At 41.5% G+C, this 25438-nt stretch overlaps 2 protein-coding genes across 2 annotated transcripts; both read left to right on the top strand.

The window, feature by feature from the left end:
- The first annotated feature begins 2764 nt into the window (after positions 1-2764).
- Positions 2765-10041, top strand: LOC105043515 (protein CHAPERONE-LIKE PROTEIN OF POR1, chloroplastic). The gene is given in 6 exon segments (XM_010921090.4): positions 2765-2968; positions 5023-5193; positions 5310-5413; positions 7299-7580; positions 7583-7742; positions 9685-10041. Coding segments are annotated over 5 exon segments (801 nt in total). The 5' UTR covers positions 2765-2968; positions 5023-5089; the 3' UTR covers positions 9836-10041.
- A 12706-nt stretch (positions 10042-22747) lies between these two features.
- Positions 22748-24772, top strand: LOC105043516 (fructose-bisphosphate aldolase 1, chloroplastic). Its single transcript, XM_010921092.3, has 6 exons — positions 22748-23039; positions 23152-23421; positions 23518-23627; positions 23710-23800; positions 23893-24162; positions 24256-24772. Exons 1-6 carry the CDS (start codon positions 22869-22871, stop codon positions 24532-24534), a joined length of 1191 nt encoding a protein of 396 aa, XP_010919394.2. The 5' UTR covers positions 22748-22868; the 3' UTR covers positions 24535-24772.
- The last annotated feature ends 666 nt before the right edge of the window (positions 24773-25438 follow it).

Raw genomic sequence — 25438 nt, 5'->3', positions numbered from 1 at the left:
ATAGACATCTTTGATTGGACCTATAACAACCTGCATCTTTCTATTCTCCGCATGCCATTGCAACCCAACCCCACTCATACCGACTCAACCCATTTAACACAACCTATCCCGACTCTTACATATTTCAAACTGCAACCAACAGGTCAAAGACCCAATCAAGCTGACTTGATCCAATGAAAGAAAGAAAGAAAAAAATCCACCCAATGTCTATCTTGTACATGAACACTTGAAATCTATTTCAACAATTTGACCTTTACTGGAGACCCAATAAATGCTACCAAACAGTGTTGGGTGAAGATACCAACAGGTTCTGAAATTAAGGTTGCAAATAGATCAGGTTGATCAGTGACTCGATCCAACCTGATCCACAGAGATCCGATCCGAACCATTTAAAAGGATCTGTGAATCCGAATCGAGTTATAAAATCAGATATGTTCTATTTTTCATATCGAATTTGAATTTATTAAATTTTGATTTGATCCGATCTGACACATTTGAATTTTTGAATTTTTGTGGATCTTATGCTGAATGATCCGATTTGATCCGAACCCATTATATGATTCAAATCTATTATATGGAAGCATAGACTAGACACAAATTACAACAGATTACCCATCTACACAGTATTATCTTCTTTCTTTTTTACCCCAATAATTGAGTGGCATCCACTAGTTCAAGCTGATGGAGTCCCCAACAAATATTATCTTCTTTCCTTTCTATCTCTACGAGAAATCTTTTGCATCAAACCTACATAACATTTTCAATTCAAAAAATTTAGAGGATTAGTAGAAAAAAAGATATTTTACTTTCAATTGTATCCTATGACTAGCTTCCATCTGTACATGAGGTACATCTTAGCAATTTCCTATGATATAATGATCATATGTTGATGACCACTTCAAAAATTATTATGTCGCGAGTGTCATTTGATGGCAAACTTGCAAGATCAGATTCAACTTCACTCATGGAAATCGATTGAATAGTTATAGTTGATGCATGTTAGTTAATTTGATTCATAATCCAACTCAGACCCAATTCGAATTTGAATCGGTATTTTATGGATTAGAATCGGATTATACATAGATCCGATCTGATCCAAATTATCTGTTGGATCAAAAAATTTGATCATGAATCTAATCTGATCCAACCTAATTTTCTATTGTGTTGGGTCTGGATCCAATATCAAGACTCAATTAAAGAATCGGATTAGATCAGAGTCACTCATGATCCGATTTGATCCGATCCATTTGCATCTCTATCTGAATTGAAGGTAGGGTCTAAATGTGATCCACTTCCTCTCCAAAAATGTTTCAATTGTGTCAGAGTTCGAGGAGGAGAGGATTAAGCCCCAGCATGTTAGGTTTATGGGTTAGGTTCCAATATGTGGCAACCCATACACCATCCAGCATCCACCAAGTTTAAATTGGGTAGTATCAAGTCCCAAGCAAGTCCCATTATTGGAATCTCTTATCCCTTGACTCCCTTAGTAATCAGTTAATAATGACATAATTCTAAAGTGGTGTCGGGGTAAAAGTATACATTTCACATGAGGTAAATTTTCATGTGCAAATTTTAGGCCGAATTTATAAGAATAAATCCCATTTCAAATTTTGGTATGGGTTGAGGAGACTTTAACTTCACGTAGACCGTCAACCCAAAAAGTTTCACAAGTCTATTGTGGATACACATTCAACCTGTAGATCTATTTGGATCTGAAGTGGGTTCATATACGACCTAGGGTTGGTCTTGGTGACGATCCTAAAAATCTTCCAGTGTTAACCCCATCTAAATAGGATCATGTCGTGGTTGGGTTAGGTCAATTTCTACAATCTTGTTGGTAGGATTACAAATAGGTTGGGTCAAGTAAAGATATACTTGATCTTGAGTCCACTTAATTTCATTTCTGGATCTTGATTTTGGACATAGACCCCCTGATCGATAACCAGGTTGGGTGCGATCAAACTCATGAACAAGACCTTAGATCTACTTTTAGATCCCAAATGGGTCTATGAAATCGAGTTAAGGCCAAGCATGATCCAAACCCAATCCAAAAAAAATGAGTTTGGGTTAGGAGCAGGCTAGGTCACGTATGTAATCCTAATCAAGCATTTGTCTCTCATTTCTCACAACTAAAGTATAATAATTGATAATCAAATATGAAATTTCTAAAAATCTTAATGAAACTAAACAAATGTCAGATTAAACATGAATTTTCATTCAAATATGTTCTTAATTTGATGAAATAAAACTATTATTCCTAAGACAATCATACAAGATGCAAGTTTACAAACTAAAATTTTCAAAGAATAAATAGTTATATATCTGAGAACATTGTGCAAATACTAATTCGCATCTTGGTTGTATTTTTGTATAACATTCTCAAGAATTTATTTTCTTAAAAAAATTAATGCTTAAACGTAATCAAACAAGAGTAGGTGAGATAGAAGGAGGTTGTTAGGATGGACACTGGGGAACTAGTCTGGATGAGAGTTTATCTTAGAAAATATATTTATTGAAGAATATAATTCGGGGTAAGGAGAAGGCAGTTTTATATGGTTTGAGATTTTGGGCATATACAAGAGAGGTTAGGTTAGATTTGGATCTGAAATTATAAATCCTTGACCTTACCCTCCTTTCCAATCAGGCCTAATTTTTGATCGATTCAGGTACCTTCAAACATAGGTTAGGTTGGATCTAGTTGGGTCAGGTCGGGTCAGGCCATGGGTTGACCTAGCCCCTTTGCAGCCTATCAGTTGCCCTTGGCGAGGCAATCCAACAACCCGACCCATATGCCCTCTCGGCTCTCGCTCTCGTTGCCCCTCTTCTGCTGGGTAGTCGTGCGGGTGCTCCCTCGCTCTCTCCGAGCCGGCGGACGGAGAGTGGTCGAAGAAGAAGCGAGTACACCTTTCGCGAAAAGGGACTCCCAATTTTGTTTAACCCTCTACATGTTCGCCTAGGGTTTCCACAGGTGCGCTTTGCTAAGCCATAACCTTATCCACTTCAATTCTCCCTCAAATCGCGTTTTCCTTCGATGTTCAACGGAAGAAGGACTGTGCTGGGATGTGGGTGTCGCCATGGAGAAACCCTCTATGATTAAGGAAGCTATTTCGCTTTATTGCCTTTTTTTTTTGGCATTTTCTTATGGAGCTTTTGATTCTCAGATGCTGTCGTGAAGCAATGTTGTGAGCCTTTTTTGAGATGCTTCAAACATGCTTCTTTTTGCTTATTTCTTTAAATTGTAGGGAGTCAGATACATGCCTTCGTTTTCTTTTTCTTTTTTTTTTTTCCCCTCTCTCCTCATTCTGGTCTCTCCTGGAAAACCATTTAAAATGTCATCTTTTGTATATCAGTAGAAAAGAAAATCGTGATCGAGGAGAGTCACTATCGCATCAGGTACCTGTGAAGATGATGATCGATTCCAAGTTAATATATGCAATCTAGTATCCGTGATTCGTACCTTCCTGACATTGCTATTGCGACCTTCGTGGTTTAGCTGGAGCCCAGAAGTGTTACCAAGAACGGCGTTTTTTATAAAGGGAAATGGCTCCTCTCAACAATTTACCTTGTCTGGTCCTTCCTTCTTGTTGTCGAGATCACAATGGATTAAGCTGTACCAAGAAAAATACTGCTGGGAATATTACTCATAATAATGCGAGGGAACATTACAAGTATCTCATATTACGTTATCTACACTATTCTAAACAAGCTCCTTTATATTAATAGTCTGCTTGTCATCAAGGTTTTTGTGAAGACGTCTTGGAAGCAGAAGGTGATAAAGTGTAGTTCGTTCAAAGTTCCGGACAATCTCCAGCACGGCACTGTTTTGATATTAGAAAGGTTGCTGCTTGTTTTAGTAGCTCTATAGAGAGGGTTTGATTGATAGAATGTGGAAATGCTATTTGCTAAATTATCACTCACTACATAGGGCATGCTCGTATGATGGCGTGTATGTAAAATCTTCCAAGAGGATTTCTCTTATGGTCATTCAAAGGAATTCTTGAAAGGGAGAATGAGTTCAGGATTTTAATAAACTTGCACATTTATGGAATTTCTCAGGATTCTAAGTCCACTGATATGAGCCGAAGGTAGTTTTGACATATATCCTCAAAAAAGGTGATATGAAAGAATAAAAGGAAGAAACAGAGGGCTGAGAGGAGAAGAGAAAAGATAGAGCAGAATGGGAGTACTCAACTTGATTTTGTGCATCCACATTTGTCAATCATGTGTTAGCCAAACATATCCCTAATCTTCAGCTTTATTTAATTTCTGCCATTCCTAAAACCTTGTTTTTTTGACACCTTTTAGAACCTCAAAATCACTTCATTTGGTATCTTGATATGAAACCTTCTCTCTTTTTCATTCACCAAAATTTGCTAGCAAGTTTCTAATCTAGTTCGCAATCTAATCCTGCATAGCAGTTTCTGTAGTTTTCAATTGCAATTACCCTAGGTGATCAAATTATCTATGAAATATTTTAAATGCTACTTCCATATCTTGAGTATCCAACTGTATCAGCCTTTTTATATTTAGTTTGTCTACTAATCCACAACCACTAGCCAGTGAACTTATGATGGGATCTATCATAAGCATAAGCATGCTACTTCGATCTGTTTAGTCCAAGAAAATAAATGGTTTTGTGGTTATAATCCAAAAATGTGTGTGTTTTATGATTTGGATGCATATAATGCCTTACATTTATATGCTTTCCCCAACAATATTTATATTTGTAATGCACTTTTAATCGAACCATCTTTTTCTGTTGATTCAGAGTACTAGGTTCAGTAGATATGGTGTATTTCTTGTTTGCATACCTATGATCTTTTTGTTTGTTGCTTTTGTCAGTAACAATTATTATTTTTTGACTCATAGATGTGGAATATTTGCTGACTTTTTCATGCATGAGTATCCTAATTATGATTTAAGGGGTTGAAGACATAAATTGATCAATAAAATGTTTGAATTTTTTAATGCTGCCTCCTTTCAGTCTATCTCTGAAAACTTATCCTAGCACATTGGTGGCAGCTATTTGATTATACTTCAAGATGCTGCATGTGGCTTGAGTTGTAGTCCCTCAAGAATTTCCTCTTGTATGGTATCTGCAAGAAAATCAAGTTCATTACATGGATTAGCTTCACCTTTTACTAAAAGCAGGAGCTGTTGGGAAAGGGTGAAGCATTTATCCTGTATAGACAGGTAATATATGATTTATTATTTATAATTGTGAATCCTTGTTAGCTTATTTTTGTTAAGAAATTTTTGAGCTCGATCATTTGGATGACTTTCCAAGGGATGTTACCTTTTACCTGCAGGAACTATTTAACACCTCTGGTCCATAAACATTCAGCTACAAGAAATGACAAAATCAGGAGTAGAATATATGCATCATTTGGTGATATGGCTGATGATTCAACTGGTAAGAAGTCCTGTATGCATCTTCTTGATTGCTTTTTGACCTTTATTGTTCTATTTGTATTGTGAGTATCGCATTACAAGTTTGAAATGTATAGCCTTCAAGATATGTTATGAACAATAATCTACTTTTTTGGTTGCACCTTGATCAAATAAAATTCAGAAGATACAATGATGCATTCATTGGTCATGGAGGGTCGTGGTCTGCTATCAATATTCATTAAATACTTTGAACCATGCGTGATGCATTCAGTGGCTTGTGACTTCCTAAAGCAGTTGACAAGATGTACAGTGGATGAAGAAGGCTTTATCATTGATATATTGATGCTGAACAAAAAATGATGAATTATCTAGTTATTCATGGTGTAATGTGGGATATTGAGTTGCTAGTGGTTTAAGTAACACTTCAGTGGTTATAATAAATGAAAGCATGTATCCCAACAGTATAATTGATATCAAAAAGTAAACACTGAAGCCAAATGACTTAAGAAGTAATACCAACCATTTAGTGCTAACATTTATTGCAAAAATGTCCTGCTCAGTCTTCTTCAAGACAAGTAAAATTTAAGAAGAGAAATGGAAACCACTGATGAATGAGCAATAAGCATTCTCACAATTTCAATGGAGAAGAGATGATTCGAGAAAGTTAACAAGTGATCATGGTTGAAAGAGGGCAAATGATGCCCAGAACTATAACATAGTTGTTAGAGTGTAGACCGGGGAGGTGAACTACAAAACTACAGAAGATAATGATTGTGTGCAGGATTGAAGTGCTAGTCACAGTTGTTCAGTTGAAGCTTTATATGACGCTGATTGGCTATGTGGACAATAAACTAGTTGTCTAGCGAACTTGATGATCATTGAAAATTGACCTGGTAAGTGAGCATGTCTACTTCAAAGTATAAGCATCCATAAGACCTGAATACAGACTAACAGTTTTCATCTTGACCAAGAAAAATTTACTTGTTAACAAAATTTATATTTATGATCATCTCAGATGGTCATCATGTTGTATACAAATAGAGGTAAGAAAGTTATGATCACAATTTGAGAACTGATGGACATGTTAAGACGATGGCTCCTAAACTAAGAGTCCAATTCCAACTTTTTTAGTATTATTCCCCCCTTGAGCTTACCCTCTCACACTAGGGATGACAGCCTCATATTAGAATGCAATAGCAATACAATAAAGATGGCGTACCTGTTCAGAGAGAGAGAAAGTCCTGCAGATGTTATATGTACCCTCCCAATTAGATCCCTTTGTTGAAAGCCATTCTCCATGAGAGCTGATTTTTGAATGCTGACACTCATCCACAGACATTCAACTAGACAAGTCTTTTGCTGATTTATGGGCTTTAGATTCTCACCTTTATTGGTCTGCGGGGGATCCACATGGGGATTATAAGCTTCTCAGTTGCAGCCCAGAAAATTTGCTGATTAGGTGGTGCCACAGAAGACATTGATGAAAAAATGGCTAAAAGTAAAAGAGTTCAACAAGCTAAATTTTAGTTGGCAGTGACCAGAAATTAGTTGTGGTAAGAAATCATATTTCTATTTAAAAAATTGACCAGATATGATTTGAATATGTAACCGACATAGTCTGTAATGGTTGGTGTAAATGTAAGCCTAGAGTTCTGTACATTATGTATTCAATGGCAAGTAACCTTGTGTAATAGTTAAACTCTACATCATTTTTTCAAAAATTCTGTTCCCTAAATTTCTTCTCCAAAGGCCTTTAATATGGTTGCATTCAATCAGCTGCTGCTGCTGCTGCACACATTATTCAGCTTGTATTGTTTTTCTTAGTGAATATTACATGTTGATTTAATATCTGTTATGTCCCTTCATCATTCTCTTAATTTCTTTCCTGATCATTCATATTCATTCAGCTATCTTCCCCAGGATTGATGTGAAGGACCCATACAAACGACTTGGAATTAGCAGGGAAGCATCTGAAGAAGAAATTCAAGCTGCCAGGAACTTTTTGATAAATAAATATGCTGGACACAAACCTAGTGTTGATGCAATAGAATCAGCTCATGACAAAATCATCATGCAGAGCTTTCTTGAGAGGAAAAACCCAAAAATCAACATCAACAAAAAAATAAGGGAAGTTACTCAATCACGTGTTGTCAAGGCCATTGCAAGTAGGTTTGAAGCTCCATCGACAAATGTATTTTAAAGACAGCCAGTGCATTCATAGTGCTCGGGATACTCACTGTTCTATTTCCAACGGAAGAAGGGCCAACACTCCAAGTGGCCATTTCTCTTATAGTAACCATATATTTCATATACCAGAGGCTTAAGAGTCGACTCCGAGCCTTCTTATATGGGTATGCTTCCTCTTTCACTAGCACACATAGATTTCTGTTCTTGCTTTGCAGCTACATGCTCACATATGTTAAATTTAGTACCATATGAAGTCACTAGATATGTAGCATTCCTTTGAATGGTCTCTTCAGTCAGTCTCCTCTTTGTTTGTATCAGTGTTTTTCTCAAGAATATGTTGATAGCATATGCATGCACACTTAAAAACGTATAATTGTGAAATATTTTATCTGAATCATGAAGAGTGGGTCTTGCATGTAAATATACCAAGTGGTTATATCACAAGGGATTTTATGAATTTTCAGTCCCTTCTTGGAGTTCCCTGCTGATTATAGTAGATGATACAAGGGGACAGAGGCTATCTCAAATATGGCAACTCCTCAGCATGGAATAACACACAAGTTTATAGGAATGGCTTCTTTGCATATCAACCTGCAATTACTAACTAACAACAAATGAGTTAAATGACAACCAGTTTCAGGTAACTGAAAACTGTATAATTTCTGTTTCAGTATTGGTTTATTAAGTTCACATATATGGTGACTCGACTATAAATGTCTAAGGGCCTATCATATAGACCCGGACATGACCTGCCTGCTTGATAAGTTAGGTCAGATGTGGTCTAAATTCAAGGGCTTGGAACTATTTTCGGGAACTTTTCTTTTTCCTATCTTGGCTCAGTTTCGATGATCAGGCAAGGAGCTAGGCAACTTGGAGTTCAGCTTTGGTATGGCACACATCCAACTTATGGCTTACACTTTGGGTGCAGGCAGATCCATGTCTAGTGATACACTTGCCATGCTAACCATATAGGAGTATCTGCAGACGCAATTTAGTAATCCCCTTGCTGAAGGCTATTATGCTCTACTTCATTCAGTCAGGAAGCTTTCTCCATGTCACATTGCAATCAATCAGGTGTGCTTGTCATCCTGATGCATTGAGTGCACCAACCCATGTGCTAATCGTAGATTATCCCTAATTATGTCCTAATTCAATACCGACTTTTAATCATTTTGCAAAGCACAAGATCTCAAGATAAAATTTAAGCAAGACATTGTAAGGGCTCATATTTGTAGTGATCTGTAGTTCTTTGGAGCTTGTGAATATTAAAATGGGAGCAGTATCATTGATGTTCCATTCCCTCAGACAGAAGATCAGACATGAAGAAATGTTGTAGTCAGAGAACAAATCACTTTCACTGTTGGCCAAACTTTGGTAAAGAAGTGCAGATTCTGTGGAGGTTATCCAAAATAAACTTGAGGTCCCTCAAGGTTCACTGGACTTCTCAGTCTTTAAAGTTGACAGGGGATAATGCTAACAGATTCAGAGAGTTGATACTTGGAAATTAAACTGTCTGGAAGAGCAGCTAATACAGTTGTTTGAATCTTTAAAAGTAGTGGATGGGAATAGTATGCTGTGACCCTCATCAAGCTATATGGTTGGACTGATGTGGCGGCGGCTCCAAGAGTTTTTAGCAATATTTTATTTTTGATTTTTTTGGATGTACCTATACTCTTATTGTATGAACTGTCCGTCTCAATCAAAAAAAAGAAAAAATAAAAGAAAAAAAGAGCATGCAATTACACAGTCATTTTGCAAGAGAAAAAGAACACTATTTTTTTTGTTGTCATTATATGTCTTTGTAGCTTTTCCTTTTAAAGACAAAAATGTTCTTGGTGTATTTTTAAATTCAAGGGATTCTCCACCATAAATCTAAGATTGATACATTGATTTGCCGATGCTTAGGTGTATAATGATCTTATCTGCCACTGATAAATTACTTGAGATGCTGGAATATATTAATTAGATTTTTAGTCTTAGGCTTCTAGCTAGATCAAGATTCCATGTAAATGTTGAACCGGTTATGTCATTAAATTGTGATGCATTTGTCTTTGGTCATTATTTTAAGATTCTTTCTCTTAAATCTGATATTGCGGTTTCCTTCAGGATTGGGGCTTTCTTTGGTTCATGGCTGTTGGGCACCTTCTTGATGGTTTCTGTCGTTCCACCTCTACTTCAAGGTCCGCGGAGTTTGGAGGTCAGCACTTCTCTGATAAGCTACATACTTCTATGGGTGTCTTCCACCTATGTGAAGTAGAAATTCTTCTGCCATTCGAATCTTTGTTCTTGAAGTCAGTGAGGCAAATTATCATGACTTGACTGCTACCGTGAGTTTCCCTGAAATGTGGTACTTTTCATGCTTTCTTAATATTTGATAGACGCTTTGGAAAAGTATATTCGTTGTTCATAGTGTATGACTTGCTACCTGTGAATTGATGGGAAAGGCAGCCATTTTGTATTGTAGGCTTTGATTTCTGTCCATGCATGGATTGCTGTGGCCTCCAGGCAGATTGTTTGTCATTTTGCTATATTTAACTGTAGATTTGTTGGTGTCCATTTTGTTTTCTTTGCAACTTGCCGAAAGGGAACTAAACCAATGTTCCCATTGGCAAGCTGAAGAAATTACTAATTCCCAATCCACAAATTCAGTAAAAGTTCAAACCTGTTTTTTTTTCTTGGGACCTATGGCCATGTTGCTCCACCTGACCCTCCAGAAATTATTTAATCAAGCTTGCATTTAAAATTTTCAATCAAGCTTGAATAACACTATAGCTTTTTTTATTAATAGATAATGTGTTGATTTATTATTGAATGATCCAAATACTTATGGTAGAATTGTTCTAACTAATGATTTTTCAAAAAAAAAGATGAGAAAAATGAAGTAATATAGATGTGTTTGTGCGTGCCTTTATGGTTGAACTGGTCTATCATTTGGTCCAACCAATAATTTTTCCTCAGCGTCTAAGGCTCTCTTTTCTTTTGCTCCCATTTTGCGGATGCTGCTTGAGAAGACAAGATTTACCGTAGAGAATTTTTTTATACACCACCTCGGATGTAAAAAAATATACCACCTAATCTGATTGGATCATGTAGCCATCACGTTTCAATACATATTTAATGCCTGCAGTATATGTATTTAATGCCTGCAGTTTTATTTTTTTATTTAAAATTTTGAATGACAAAATGTTTTTCTTCTTCTAAAAAAAAAAAAAATATCCTATGATGATATTATAATATTTTACAGTCAAATTATGATTTTCTACATGGATGTTATAATTTTTTTCTAGAAGTCATAAAGTGGGAAGGGTATTTTCCTTATTAAAAATTTTAAAATTTTGAATAGCAAAATTACTCGCTTATTATGATATGCTGTGAAAAAAATTATGACTTCATATATAGAATTCATAATTTCATCATAAGATATCATAATATGACATAGGATGTCATAATTTTTTAGATGTGGGAGGATTTTTGTCATTCAAAAATTTCAAACGCAAAAACGAAACTGCAAACATTAAATGTACGTTGGAAATGGTTGAATAAAAATTCCTCTATATTATGATATTTTAGGATCAAATTATGACTTCTTTGTAGGAAATCATAATTTGATCATGTCATAATATGATCATAGGATGTCATAATTTTATCCAAAGAGGGGATATTTTCATCATTCAAAATTTTAAATGAAAAAATAAGACTGTAGACATTAAATGCATGTTGGGAAGTGATAGCTACATGAATCAATCCCGCGAGGTGGTGTGCTCCACATAGAATTTTCTGTATCGAAGGTGGTGTACAAAGAATTTTCTTTATGTCCCCTGGGCGAAGATAGGATGGAACTGCGAGCCATGCAAGGCATGCCAAGCTAGTTGGGCTCCAGGGGTTTAGGGCCTTGCACCAATGGTGATGCAAAGTGTCCTTACATTATCTTATTTAATTGCGAAATACAAAGCTATGCAAGTGTTGGGGTAGATCCCGTCATTAGCGACTATCCAGCTTCTTGTATCTGAACCGACTAAAAAACTTCATCGACTAAGCCGCCTTCAATCAATCCAACTCGGACTGATGAGTCCCGACCGACAAGATTGACATGGGCATCGATGTGGATTTCTAGCCGACTAAAGTTTGCTCTCCTGGTCGGCACTAGTCCGATTAAGATTAATATGCCACCCACGGCTTCTGGCACCCAGCAGCGCTTGGCCTGTGATCGAGTTCATACTCATTAGCGGCCGACTACGCTAATCGAAGATAAGGCAACCGATGGTTCCATTCTGTCGACTCCGACAATATGGGTCTCAGCCAACTAGCTGAGCACCGAATATGACCATCATACGATTTTGCAGGCCACATTAAGATCATGTCATTCAGACACCATACTCTGGTCGGCTAGCTGCGCACCATGTTGGAAAATTATAATTTCATTAAATATGCCTACAGGATCATTAATTATACCCTACATCCGATAGCATCCGCGTTATAAGCGTGCTGAGTAGAAAGCACGCCCATCTTCAGTATTTAAAGATGCCCATGCGACAACGTACGATAGGACATGATTGACATGATTATCTGTCCCCTCACTATTCATTTTGCTCCCTCTATAAATATAATGATCGAAGACCTCTCAAGGTAAGGGGGCATGCGCACACTATTTTTGCGATCCAGAGACCTATCACTCTTCCTTCTTGAATCACCTCACTGACTTGAGCATTGGAGGATCTCACTGGAGTCACCTCTGACGGGACTTGTTTTGCAGGTTCTTCTTCCCTGGCGTCGAGCGGAGCCCAGCACCATCTCTCTCTGTCTCATCCACATTATCGCCCTTGGTCTCGGCTCTGGCCGTGTGCATTTTTTTTGATGACGGCACGTTATCTTCCGACGATCTCACCGTCTACTCACAGGCGCAACCCTTAGTCGGCTTCGGATCGATTATCGACTATCCACTGAAGTAAGGCCACAACAATTTAGTGTACCAAGAAGGGGGTGCATAGAGCAGAGAAAAATCTTCTCTCTCAAGGACCTTCATGGCCAAGATAAAGGCACAGAATGTCTTTGCTGGTTCTGTTCAACGCTCGTCGCGGTATGACACCCCCGGTGACTTGTGGAGAGCCGAGTGCTTCACAATTACCGATGATGACAGATCCTAATTTGCTGTCCTCATGCAGCAGGTGAAAAACCTGACGGAGGCTGTTCAAGATCTCCAACAACAACAATAACAATAACAACGATAGCTGGAGGAGCTCGCACCATATGATGCACCTTCCAGGCGCAGCCATCGTCCGCGATCTCCAACCCACCACTCTACACGGCATTCTCGTCGAGCGAGTTCTCCACCCGCCCAACGACAACCGCATTCGAAGTCTCGACGTGCTTCGCATGCGGATCCTGATGACCGTCGGTCTCCACTTTTCCCTCGGTGAACTCAGTACAAGGGGAAGAGGCTGCGGTCTCTGTCAAGATCTTCTTCTTTTGGGGAAGGTTTCACTCCAGGCTACTCGCGGTATCCCGATGTGTCGCAACAACGGCTGGACGAGTATGATCAAAAACTGAAAGAGATAGATCACCATCTAGAATGACTCCAGACCATCCATCGAGACCCGACCAACAAATTCGACATCAGTATGAGTCCACCATTCTCAAGATGGATCCTTAACGAGCTAATTCTTAGTCGGTTCAAAATACCGTAAATTGAACCGTACGATAGCTCCACTGACCTACTCGACCATCTTGAGAACTATAAAGTCCTCATACTTCTACAAGGGGCATCTGACGTCTTTCTCTGTATTGCCTTCTCGATTACACTCCAAAAAATCGTCCGAGCGTGGTACTCAGGCCTGCAGTCAAGAAGCATCAATTCTTTTGAACAGTTCAAGCAACTGTTCGTGGCATACTTCGGCATAAATTGGAGAGTGCCCAAAACTACTAACAGTCTCTTCTTTGTCCGGCAACAGGACAGAGAGTCCTTGTAGGAATTTGTGGTGCATTTCAATATCGCCACCTTAGAGGTCAAGGACCTCGATGAGATGACGGCCATCATGACGATGAAGTGGGGACTTCGGAATGCCAAGTTCACTTACTCTCTAGACAAGATGCTCCCTTGGTCCTACGTCGAACTCTTCGAGTGTGCGCAGAAATACATCCACGTCGAGAAGTCGCGACTGACCGACGCCAATTCGAGGAAAGAACCATAAAAAGAAGGCAAGGAAAGGAGGAGGCTTCGGAGAACCTAATCGGATCCATACCGAGAAGGAGGCTCCACTTTTTCGAGTAAGCCAGAAGTCCAAAAATTTTATGGGTAGGTATGACTTCTACTCTCCTCCGACTACTTTTCAATCACAGATTCTGATGGAGATAGAAGGAGAAAGCTTCCTTCGTCAACCTCGGCCAATGAAGATGAAATCTCGTGATTGGAAGCACTATTATCGCTTCCATCACGACCATGGGCACGACACAGAGAAGTGCCACCGACTGAAAAATGAGATCGAGAATCTGATAAGGCGGGGGTATCTCGGGAAGTATGCGTGGGAACGACCTATGCAGCTACCTTCTGACCCACCTCATCCGGAACTCGAGGAGGAGCCTCACATTCGACCAACAGTGGGCATAATCATCATGATCTCGGTGGGACCGTGACTCCGGAGGGTAGACGACTGCAAAAGCACTTCCAAGCGTCAGTGCGCCGATAACGACATCATCTTTACTGAAGCAGATTTGCGGAGAGTCCAGACTCCCACAATGATGCTGTAGTTGTATCAATGACAATTGCTAATTATGATATAAGAAGATGTCTTGTCGATAATGGAAGTTTCATTGACATGATTTTCTATGACTATTTCTTTCGAATGCAACGGCTTTCTGCTAAACTCCTCAAACCTATTAATGTTCCTCTAGTCGGATTTACTGGTGACTCGATCAAAGTAGAGGGCGAGATCGAACTTCCTGTCACGATCGGGCAACCATCTCGACAATCGATCATTCACATCAACTTTCTTGTAGCTTGGGTCCCATCTGCCTATAATATTATTTTGAGGTGGTCCGGATTGAATGCGCTTCGAGTAGTCATCTCAACTTATCATCTGCTCGTGTGCTTCCCGATAAAGAATGGATCCGACGAGATGTGAGGAGACCAACAGTTGGTCCGACAATGTTACTTAACTACTCTCAATGAAAAAAGACCAGCTGAAGCTCTCCTCATCGATGACGGATTAGACCAGAGAGAAATCGAAAGCCGGAGAGAACCCGTGGAGTAGCTTATCTCAGTTTTTCTATACGGTGGAGATCCGACCAGAACTATTTAAGTCAGATCTTCACTAAGCAAGGAACTACGAGAGGAGCTGATCGATTTTTTGAGAAGAAATGCCGATGTCTTTGCCTGGTCTGCTTCCGAAATGTCAGGCATCTCTCTGGAAGTTATTGTCCACCGACTAAACATCGACTCCGACTATAAGCCGATGAGGCAAAAGAAGAGAAGCTTCGTTTTAGAACGACAGAAGGCTATTGATGAAGAGGTTAACAAGTTATTGGCGGCGGACTTCATCCATCAGGCAACCTATCTGGATTGGCTCGCAAATGTAGTTATGATCAAGAAAGCAAACAGTAAATGGTGGATCTGCATGGACTCCATCGACTTGAATAAAACCTGTCTCAAGGACAGCTTTCCGCTCCTCTGAATATATCAGCTAGTTGATGCGACATCGGAACATTAGCTGCTCAGCTTCATAGATGCCTTCTTCGAATTTAATCAGATTCGGATGGCATCCGAGGATGAGAAAAAGACAGCATTTATCACTGACAAGGGTCTGTACTGCTACAAAGTCATGCCTTTGGCCTCCAGAACGTCGGAGCAACATATCAAAAGTTGGTCAACAAAATCTTTAAAAATCATATCGGATGCAATATAGAGGTTTATATTAACGACATGCTCGTGAAAACCACTAAAGCTATCCTCCATATCAGTGACTTGGCTGAAGCTTTTGACGCCCTGAGAAAGCACCAGATGAAACTAAATCCGATTAAGTGCACCTTCGATGTCACGTCAGTAAAGTTTCTCAGCTTTATGGTGATAAAGAGAGGCATCGAGGCCAACCTTGAGAAGATTAAGACGGTTCTCGATATGAAGCCTCCTAATTCTCGAAAGGACATTCGAAGATTGGCGGGACGTATCGCATCTTTAAGCTGATTCATCTCCAAATCTGTGGAACGGTGCCTCCTTTTCTTCAAGACCCTCGGACAAATGAAAGACTTTATCTGGACGGAGGAGTGTCAAAAATCTTTGGATGAGTTAAAGCAATACTTAGCTCTCCTCCACTTCTGATGAAACCCAGCATCGATGACGAATTACTTATGTATGTGGCGACCACTTCAAAAGCCGTCAGTTCGATGCTGGTCTGAGAAGAAGACAAAGTGCAGAGGCCCATATACTACATAAGTCAGGTGCTCGCAACGTCGAGACAAGATATTCTAGGATTGAGAAGGTCATCTTGCGAGCATAATGACTATTCAACGGTTACAGTCCTACTTTCAAGCCCATCTAGTGAAAATTTTAACTGACCTCTCCCTGAGGATTATACTTCATAAATTGGACACCTCGGGGAGAATAGCAAAGTGGGCATCGAGCTCACTGAGTTTGATCTTTCTCTTGTCTCAATGACATCGATGAAATTTCAGATTCTCGTCAACTTCATTGTCGAGTGTACCCTAACTGACAATGATCAAGTCGAAGACAACTCTTGGAAGACACTCAGGAGCCTGTATGGATTCTACACATTGATGGAGCTTCAAACGCTCAAGACTGCGATGCGGGTCTGATTTTAACCAATATTGATGAATGGTGATCGAGTATGCTCTTCGATTCGGTTTTAAGGCTTCAAACAAACAAGCGGAATACGAAGCCCTAATAGTTGGATTCAAGATCGCTAAAGATTTCGGTGTGAAATGCTTATGGGTATTCATCAATTTGCAACTCATCGTTGGACAGTCTCGAGGAGAATATGTGGTCCGAGATCCTGTTCTCACCAGATATCTACAAAGGCTTAAGTCCCTACGATCATATTTTGATCACTTCAAAATTTTCCACATCCCTTATTCTGAGAATGTCTGAGCCGACTCTCTGTCTCATCTCACTACTTTTGGTTATGGAGAGCTTGAAAAAATCTTCATCGAGCATCTTGAAAGCCTGAGCATTGACTCGGAGGAAGAAGTCTGTCAGGTCGAAGTCGGATAGGAGTCGAGTTGGATTGACCCATTCATCAACTTCTTGACGGATGAAACTTTGCCAATGATCCTACTAAGGCACACCGACTAAAGAGATTGCAATTCAGTATGTGATCGTTGACAATCAACTCTATAGAAAGTCAGTGTCTCTACCTTGCTTAAGTATCTCTGACCTTTCGAGACCGACTATACTCTTCGGAAGGTGTACGAAGCATTTATGGCAACCACTTGGGGACAAATCACTGTCCTATAAAATTCTCCGACAAGATATTACTGACCGACTATGCAGAAAGATGCCTACGATTTGGTGCAGAAATATGACCAATGTCAAAGGTTCATCAACATCCAGAGGCTTCCATCCAACCACCTCATGGCCATTTCGGCATCCTGGTCATTCGACCAATGGGATGTCGACTTACTCGATCCGTTCTTACCTGTCAGTGGATAAAGAAGATTTCTTGTAGTAGACATCGACTACTTCATCAAGTAGGTCGAAACTGAGCCACTAGAACAGATATCGAAGTAGAAAGCTACTAGTTTTTTATAAAAATCTATCATCTGTAATTTGATCTACCCCGAGTGATCATCACTGACAACGGCTGACAGTTCAACAATGCCAAGTTTGAAGAGTTCTGTGCGAAGTATCATATTATATACAAGCTCACTTCAGTGGACATCCTCAATCTAATGGAAAAGCGAGGTGACCAATAGGATGATTCTTCAGGGCTTGAAAATCAGAATCCATCAAGCTAAAGGAAGCTGGGCGATGAGCTTCACAGTGTGCTGTGGTTTTACAAACAATTCTTCGGATCCTGATTGGAGAGACTCCATTCAAGTTAGTATTCGGAACTGAAGTCATAATTTCAGTTGAAATTGGCCTACCTTCAATCCAGGTGGAACACTACGACGAATCAACCAATTGGACAAGAGACAAGCAACTTGGATTTACTCGAGAATTCTGGGAACGAGCTCGATTAAGAATGGCCTCCTATGACAAAGGATAGTGCGATATTACAACTCCGAGTCAAGCCATAAATCTTCTAAGTAGGAGACTTAGTCCTCAGAAGAGCAGAAATTTTCAAGCCCATCGAGCAAGGAAAACTATCTTTAAATTGGGAAGATCCCTACAGAATCTCGACAGTCCTGCGATCAAAGGCTGCAAAGTTGAAAATTTGGATGGCACCGAGATCCCTCGAACTTAGAACGTCGAGAATCTATAGATGTACTATCAATAAGAATGCCTTCATCAAATAAAGAGATATTTCTTCCTGTATATTATGTGCATTACAGTTCAAATTCTCAGAAAACTATGATGCAACTACTCTCTTATCGGCTTGTACCCGAAAAAATGTTAGTCGACTCATACCTGACTACCGAAGTTGGGAGTGGGTCCGTTCCTAACAACGGATGGGTCCCTCAACCATGAGTGTGCCTGTCGAAAGCTACAGCACCAGATTGAACGCGAGATCAAGACGAAATCTTTACGTTAATCGGCTAATGTCCGATTATTGGAGCTGCATGGTTCGACAACTGCCACTATACTCGCAATAGCCAAGGGCCATGAGCAAATGGGCTGCAGTTCGTCATACGATCGACGAAAATAAGTTGCAGTAAGTCGGTTCAACACCAACTAGCCAAGGATCTATTGGTCCTAAAACTTTCCATAAGTTCCCATACATCGGGATAATCTGCGGTGAACGATCTACGACTACGACTTCACTCTGACTGAGTTCGCCTACAAAAGCTGAATATCTGACTTGGAGAATTTTCTCAAGCTCATTAATTCAGCTACGATCTATTCGATTTGCTGCTTCTTGCCAACTATTTTGCTTTATTACTGATTACAGGACTTAGAAGATTTTATCAATCTATTAGTTCGGTCGTGACTTAGTCGGCCTGCCATTTCTAACTGATTGCATTGCTTTTTTTTTACCGACTTCATTACTTAGTCAATTTTATGAAACGATTGCTATGAAAGAGAAGAAGGAAAGCATGCATAAGAATCAAATCGGACAATTCACAAATTAAAGAAAAGAAGATTTCATTTCATTTCGGAGGAGTTCGTTACAAAAGAAAGAGAAGATTCATGGCTGAAAACCGAAAAGAGTACACAAGAAATTTAAAAAATTGATGGGGACGGTCCTCCTCGGCCTCTACTTCCTCATCGCTCGACTCATCTGATTCTTTATCAGGTTGTATGGAGCTCAAATCTATCTTGGGCACGAGGCGGCAAACTTGCTTCTTGCATTCCACGAACCCGAGCTGGAACGCGTTCGCGCTGGCATTAGTGAGCTCGTCCTCATACTTCTTGGAATCCAAAACTCGGCCAGTGCCCGAGAAGATGCTTCATCGGGCTCATCCCGAGCAGTCTCCTCGATCACCCTCTGGGCGGCTGGAGCCCAAGAATTTTGGTCACTGACCGGAGTCTTATCTCCAAACTCTCTACCAGTAGAAGCCATGAAAAGGAGAACAGACCGAAAAAGGAAGAGAAAATGACTAAGAAGAAAATCTTTAAGAAAGAAAAGGAGACCAACAGTAACGATGACGGCGACGGAAGACCGATGCCGGAGGGGATGACTCGCTAGTGGCTAAGCTCTCTGCTAAGAAAGGAGAAGGACGAACTTGAGGTGGAGCGAAAATAATGGAACCGAAAATGGAAGGGGATTGACCCCTATTTATAGGTCCCGTCGACGGTTAGGATCGACGTCGAGTACCACGCCTAACTCGGAGATCACGACATGTGGCGATAATCTCAACCGAAGTTGCAAATCAATCCCTCTCAGCTGCTCAAATCGAGAACACGCCCCGATTAGTGCAATAGAATGTGTCTATTTATCTATCTCTTGACTCGAAATAGGAGCAATTTGAAAAAGATCTTAGAGTGTCTAGCTGTGGAGATAGAAAAGCTGATGGATGGATCCTTCCACTGTCTTTGAACTGAGATTAGTCAATTGGGAAGACCATAGCATAGAGAGCATAGAAAAGCCTCTCTCTCATCCACTTTTAGCTTAATCCGCAACTCAAATTAAAGTCATGAAATAAGTAGCTGGCAAATCAAAATTGAAACTAGCGCAATTCGTACAATTCACTTTTGATCTCAATAAAGTTACTCAGAATCAATTGGTAAGAGGTCAACGATTACGTAGTTGTTTAAACAATCCCAATCAGACTACGTTTGACTCCCCACCATTAGATCTTGCTAAGTCGGCTCAATCCATGTGATCACGGATTGGACTAATGAGCAGATGACATGTGGACGACTCAGGTACGCTGCTCATTATTGTCCTGCCAATCGATCTCCTATCATTAATACGAAGGATCATCTCAAGTTTGTGGCTTTATTGCATGCAATCCACGATGGGACGGCACTGCTGCACGTCCTACGAAAAGACAAGACAATGATCACCCCATAAAGCGACAATCGAGTGGCAGTCGGCAAAAGCAACTCGGATCTACCGAAGATGAATTTCATTCATCCGACTAACCACAAAGTCGGACTCGAGAGTTAGGAAAAGTGTTGGGGTAGATCTCCATCACTTAGCTGACTACCCAACTTCTCGTATCTGAGCTGACTAAGGAAGCTTCACCGACAAGCCGTCTTCAATCAATCCAACTCGGATTGACGAGTCTCGACCGCAAGGTCGACATTGGGCACCGATGTGGATTCCCAGTCGACTAAAGTTGCTCCTCCTGGTCGCACTAGTCCGACTAAGATTAATATGCCACCCACGGCTTCTGGCACCCATGGCGCTCAGCCTATGATCGAGTTCATATTGGTTAGCGGTCGACTACGTCAATCGAGGACAAGGCAATCTGACGATCCCATTCTGCCGACTTGACAATACGGATCTCAGTCGACTAGCTGAGCACCGAATATGGTCATCATACGATTCTGACAGGCCACATTAAGGTCATATCACTCAGACACCATATTCTGATCGGCTAGCTGCGCTCGTGATGGAAAAATATGATTTCATTAAATATGCCCACGGGATCATTAATTATATCCCATATCCGGTAGTGTTCGCCGTCATAAGCGTGCCGAGTAGAAGGCACGCTCGCCATCACGTTTAAAGATGCCCATGCGGCACCATACAGCACCGTACGATAGGACATGATCGACATGATCATCTGTCTTTTCACCATTTATTTTGCTCCCTCTATAAATAGAGGTGAGCGGGGACCTCTCAAATAAGGGGGCATGCGCACATTATTTTTGCGATCCCGAGATTTTGTCATCTTTTTTTTCGAACCACCTCACTAACTTGAGCTCGGAGGGTCCTCATCGAAGTCATCTCCGACAGGATTGTTTTGTAGATTCTTCTTCCCGACGTCGAGCGGAATCCAGCACATCTCTCTCTCATCTACATCATCGTCTTGTCTTGATTTGACTGTGTGCATCTTTTTCGATGACGGCACATTATCTTCCAACATTTGCTGCCCACTCATAGACACAGTCCTTAGTTGGATTCGGATCGACTACTGGCTATCCATCGGAGTAAGACCGTAAGAGCAAGTATAACAGCTAAATATCTCCATGGGACCATCCATGAGGATCTTTAAAGCTCCAAGATTATGGGTATGGCTAGCAGTGTTGCTTTTTCTCATGTTGATTTTCCGCTGGGATCCGTTGTCCGAAATGGCCAGTTTCTTCTAGAAGTCTTGTCTCTGGCCCGAGATGGAACGATACTTGGAGGAATCAAGGAATGAAGGCTAAGATAAAGGACAGCTTCCTAGATCGCTAACACCTTGGGACGTGAAATCCTCTGGCATTCACCTGTCCCACGTGGTATGAGGCCATCCTTGTTGCATACATCTGCCTACTTGGCAATGCTCTAACCGTTGACACCAAGGTCCCCGATCTCTGAGCTCAAGCCAAAGCCATGACCATCACAAAATAATTGAGAAAGAACCATGAGTAAAAATAAGGATAGTAGCAAAAAAATTATACGCCTTAGGCTCCTAGCTAGAGCTTCCAAAACACCGGAATGGACTCCCTAGTCTCCCCAAACCCCCAGTTTTTTCTGTAGGGAAAACCAACAATATAAGATTCTGCTTAAAAATCTCCTCAGGTGTTCGGCCTGGCCATGGACACTCTGGGTCCAGTTAATGTGGTTAGCTCTGATTTGGACTGGTTTTCTGTATAAGGTTCAGGCTGTGGCTGTGGTGGATTTACAAGTGATGAAAACAGGGATGTCTTGTGCCAAGCCGGAGTTGGGTTTCGTTCTTTGAGAGGTAGCAGTAAAAATTGTTCATTGAGATGAACTGGTAAAAACTTCTTGAAAACTATACACGAGCTTGTAAATGGAAATCCTGTCCATCTAGAGTCGTCCTCTAACTTATCCAAATGGAGAATACTTTGTTGCTGCTGTTGCTGCCACAGGAACAATAGACGAGGTCACGAGAATGCCAAATCTAAATGAAAACCTGACTATTCTCTAAGCAGCTTGCCTAGAACTAAACCAAATGAAGGTCCATGTCCACACCCCACACCCAACTGAACGGTCCGGGTTGAGCTAAAGGCCCCTAAAAGAAAGAAAGAGAAAAAAAAAAATCTCGGTTAGGCCAATCGCAGTGGGTCCACTCGAAATAAGAAACGAATCCTAACCGTCCATTAGATTTTTAGACAGGCCCACCAACATGCAGTCCAGTTCTCATCGGTCCCTAGAGCAGCTGAGCTTGGCTTGTTTAGAGCTTGGAATTTTCTTATCGATATTTTCTTTGCAAAGAAAACTTCTACCGAACTTGGAAAGCCGCAATGAGAGAACAAAATCCACAAATTCACACCCCACTAGAAGCCCTCGCGATCGCCCACCTCTCAACGTTTGTCCGTCACCTGCCACGTGTGAGGCATCACACAGGTGGTGACCACCCATTGGCAAGCTCATCTCAGCCTCAAATGGCCCATCTCTTGGTGGCAGCCTCAAATTATAAATCAAGAGGAGCAGCACCAAGAAAGACCCATGCCTCCGTGTTCATCGCGCAAAGAGAGAGGGTACCAGCAGAGGCTCTCTGCCTTCCAGAGTTCCATCCACCTTACCTCCAGAGCGCAGTGAAGGAGTTCTCTCTCTAAGACTTTGATGGCATCGGCATCCCTCCTCAAGACCTCTCCGGTCATCAACAAGTCAGAGTGGGTGAAGGGCCAGTCTCTTCGCCACCCATCTGCCTCCGTGACCATCAAGTGCCACCCCGCCGCCTCCCTCACTGTCCGCGCCGCCACCTCCTACGCCAATGAGCTCGTGAAGACCGCGGTAAGCATATCATCGAACACCTCATGACCAACTTGTTTTTTGCTCCCTGTACCAGCAATTTAGCATTTATCCTTGTTCTGATGTCTCTGTACTGCTCCATCGAACGGCTTAGAAAACCATTGCCTCACCAGGGCGTGGTATCCTGGCCATGGACGAGTCGAACGCGACGTGCGGGAAGAGGCTGGCGTCCATCGGGCTGGAGAACACCGAGGCCAACCGCCAGGCCTACCGCACCCTGCTTGTCACCGCCCCCGGCCTCGGCAACTACATCTCCGGTGCCATCCTCTTCGAGGAGACCCTCTACCAATCCACCACTGATGGCAAGAAGATGGTCGACGTCCTTGTCTCCCAGAACATCGTCCCCGGTATCAAGGTCGACAAGGTAAGCGACCAAATTCCCTAATTGATCAAAGAACTCAACTTCCTCACAGCATAAAACCTCTCAAACGATTCAATTGCTTTGGATTTCTGGTTCCAGGGTCTGGTGCCTCTTGCTGGCTCGAATGACGAATCTTGGTGCCAAGGTCTTGACGGGCTCGCATCCCGCACCGCCGCTTACTACCAGCAAGGTGCTCGCTTTGCCAAATGGTAAAAACTTGCATCAACCCCACCTCATCCCCTCACCTTCTCCATGCAAAGCTATCCATAAACTCTATTCTTGTGCGAATAGGCGGACGGTGGTGAGCATTCCCAATGGTCCTTCGGCCCTCGCTGTGAACGAAGCTGCCTGGGGTCTTGCTCGCTACGCCGCAATTGCACAGGTAATAGTCTTCTACTTGTAGAATTCTTCTTTCAGTCTTTTATGCATCATGTTCTGCACGAGCGCTCTGTATGGGATGGATTTGCTTTGCAGGACAATGGCCTTGTCCCAATCGTGGAGCCGGAGATCCTGCTGGATGGCGACCACGGGATCGAACGCACCTTCGAGGTGGCGCAGAAGGTCTGGGCTGAGGTCTTCTACTACATGGCGGAGAACAAGGTGATGTTTGAAGGGATCCTCCTCAAGCCTAGCATGGTCACTCCTGGAGCCGAGTGCAAGGACAGGGCCACACCAGAGCAGGTGGCAGAGTACACCCTCAAGCTCCTCCACCGGAGGATTCCCCCCGCCGTCCCCGGAATCATGGCAAGTCTCTCGTCCCTCTAAAATGTCTAAACTCCTCGAGCGTTTTCTGCATGACTTGTGATCATAACGCAACTGGATGGCTGTGGATGCCAGTTTCTGTCGGGCGGGCAATCGGAGGTGGAGGCGACTCTGAACCTGAACGCCATGAACCAGAGTCCCAACCCATGGCATGTGTCCTTCTCTTACGCAAGAGCCCTTCAGAACACCTGCCTGAAGACATGGGGAGGGCGGCCCGAGAATGTGAAGGCAGCTCAGGAGACACTGCTGGTGCGTGCCAAGGCTAACTCCCTTGCGCAGCTCGGGAAGTACACTGGCGAGGGCGAGTCGGAGGAATCCAAGAAAGGGATGTTCGTCAAGGGCTACACCTACTAAGCTTTGACCCAGCCTTCTTCCCCTCTCGACAGATTTAAAAAGAATAAGACTGCTACCTTCCTCTCTTCGTGCTTATACTACATAGATATGGAAGGCTATTTTTGTTCCCCATCATTCCTTGAGCCACTACATAAATTCTTCGCTGCGAGGCTAATGCAGTGTTTATGTATAATTGCAGCAGCGCAACCAGTCTAGTAACACGAGCTGTAGTTTTATAAAACTGCATTGCTTTATGAAACATAGCCTATAGATGGATCGAAATAATTAACTAGTCGCAGACTTTAAATACAAAAACCCCGTCCGAGTCCCTACATTGAACCCATTGGATTCTGAAAGTTAAAGGTATCTACCATCCTTGCTCTGTCGATTTAGAGACTAGTCTGAGAGCACGAGCCAGGTGGAGATAGAGGAACAGTAGTATGTTGAAAATTGCACAGGGTAATAGGTGATGCATCATGATTAAGTTATTTTTGCTTCTGATCTTTGCTAGCTAACGGTTGATGAGCTGCTTATCTAGATTGTAAGAAAACTAGAAGCCATGTACAACTTCAACCCAAAGAACAACCCATGTAGAGCTTCAGCCCGCACCATTTAAGTGGAGATTCACTAGAGTAGGATGATTAACATAGTGTAATGATATTTATTGTTCAGAGAATTGATACCACATGCTGAGAATATGGGGATCTAGCACCTCAAATTCATTTTGGGAGCACGCAAAAAAGTATTCAGTTTACCATATAAGCAAATCCCGAAAAGCTTTTCATCATTTTACGGAAACAGAAGTTGCTTATTGTTTATCTGCAGAAAAAAACTAAACTAATGTTTCCCTCGCGAAGGGAGCCTCGTTTTTCAACGAGGCTTCTCTGCAAGTTTCTTCTCCCACTCTATTGTCGGAATAGGGAGC

Source organism: Elaeis guineensis, chromosome 4, assembly GCF_000442705.2.
Source record: "Elaeis guineensis isolate ETL-2024a chromosome 4, EG11, whole genome shotgun sequence".
Taxonomy (NCBI): domain Eukaryota; kingdom Viridiplantae; phylum Streptophyta; class Magnoliopsida; order Arecales; family Arecaceae; genus Elaeis; species Elaeis guineensis.
Note: the sequence above shows the minus strand (reverse complement) of the source record. Positions and strands in the feature narration are given on the sequence as shown.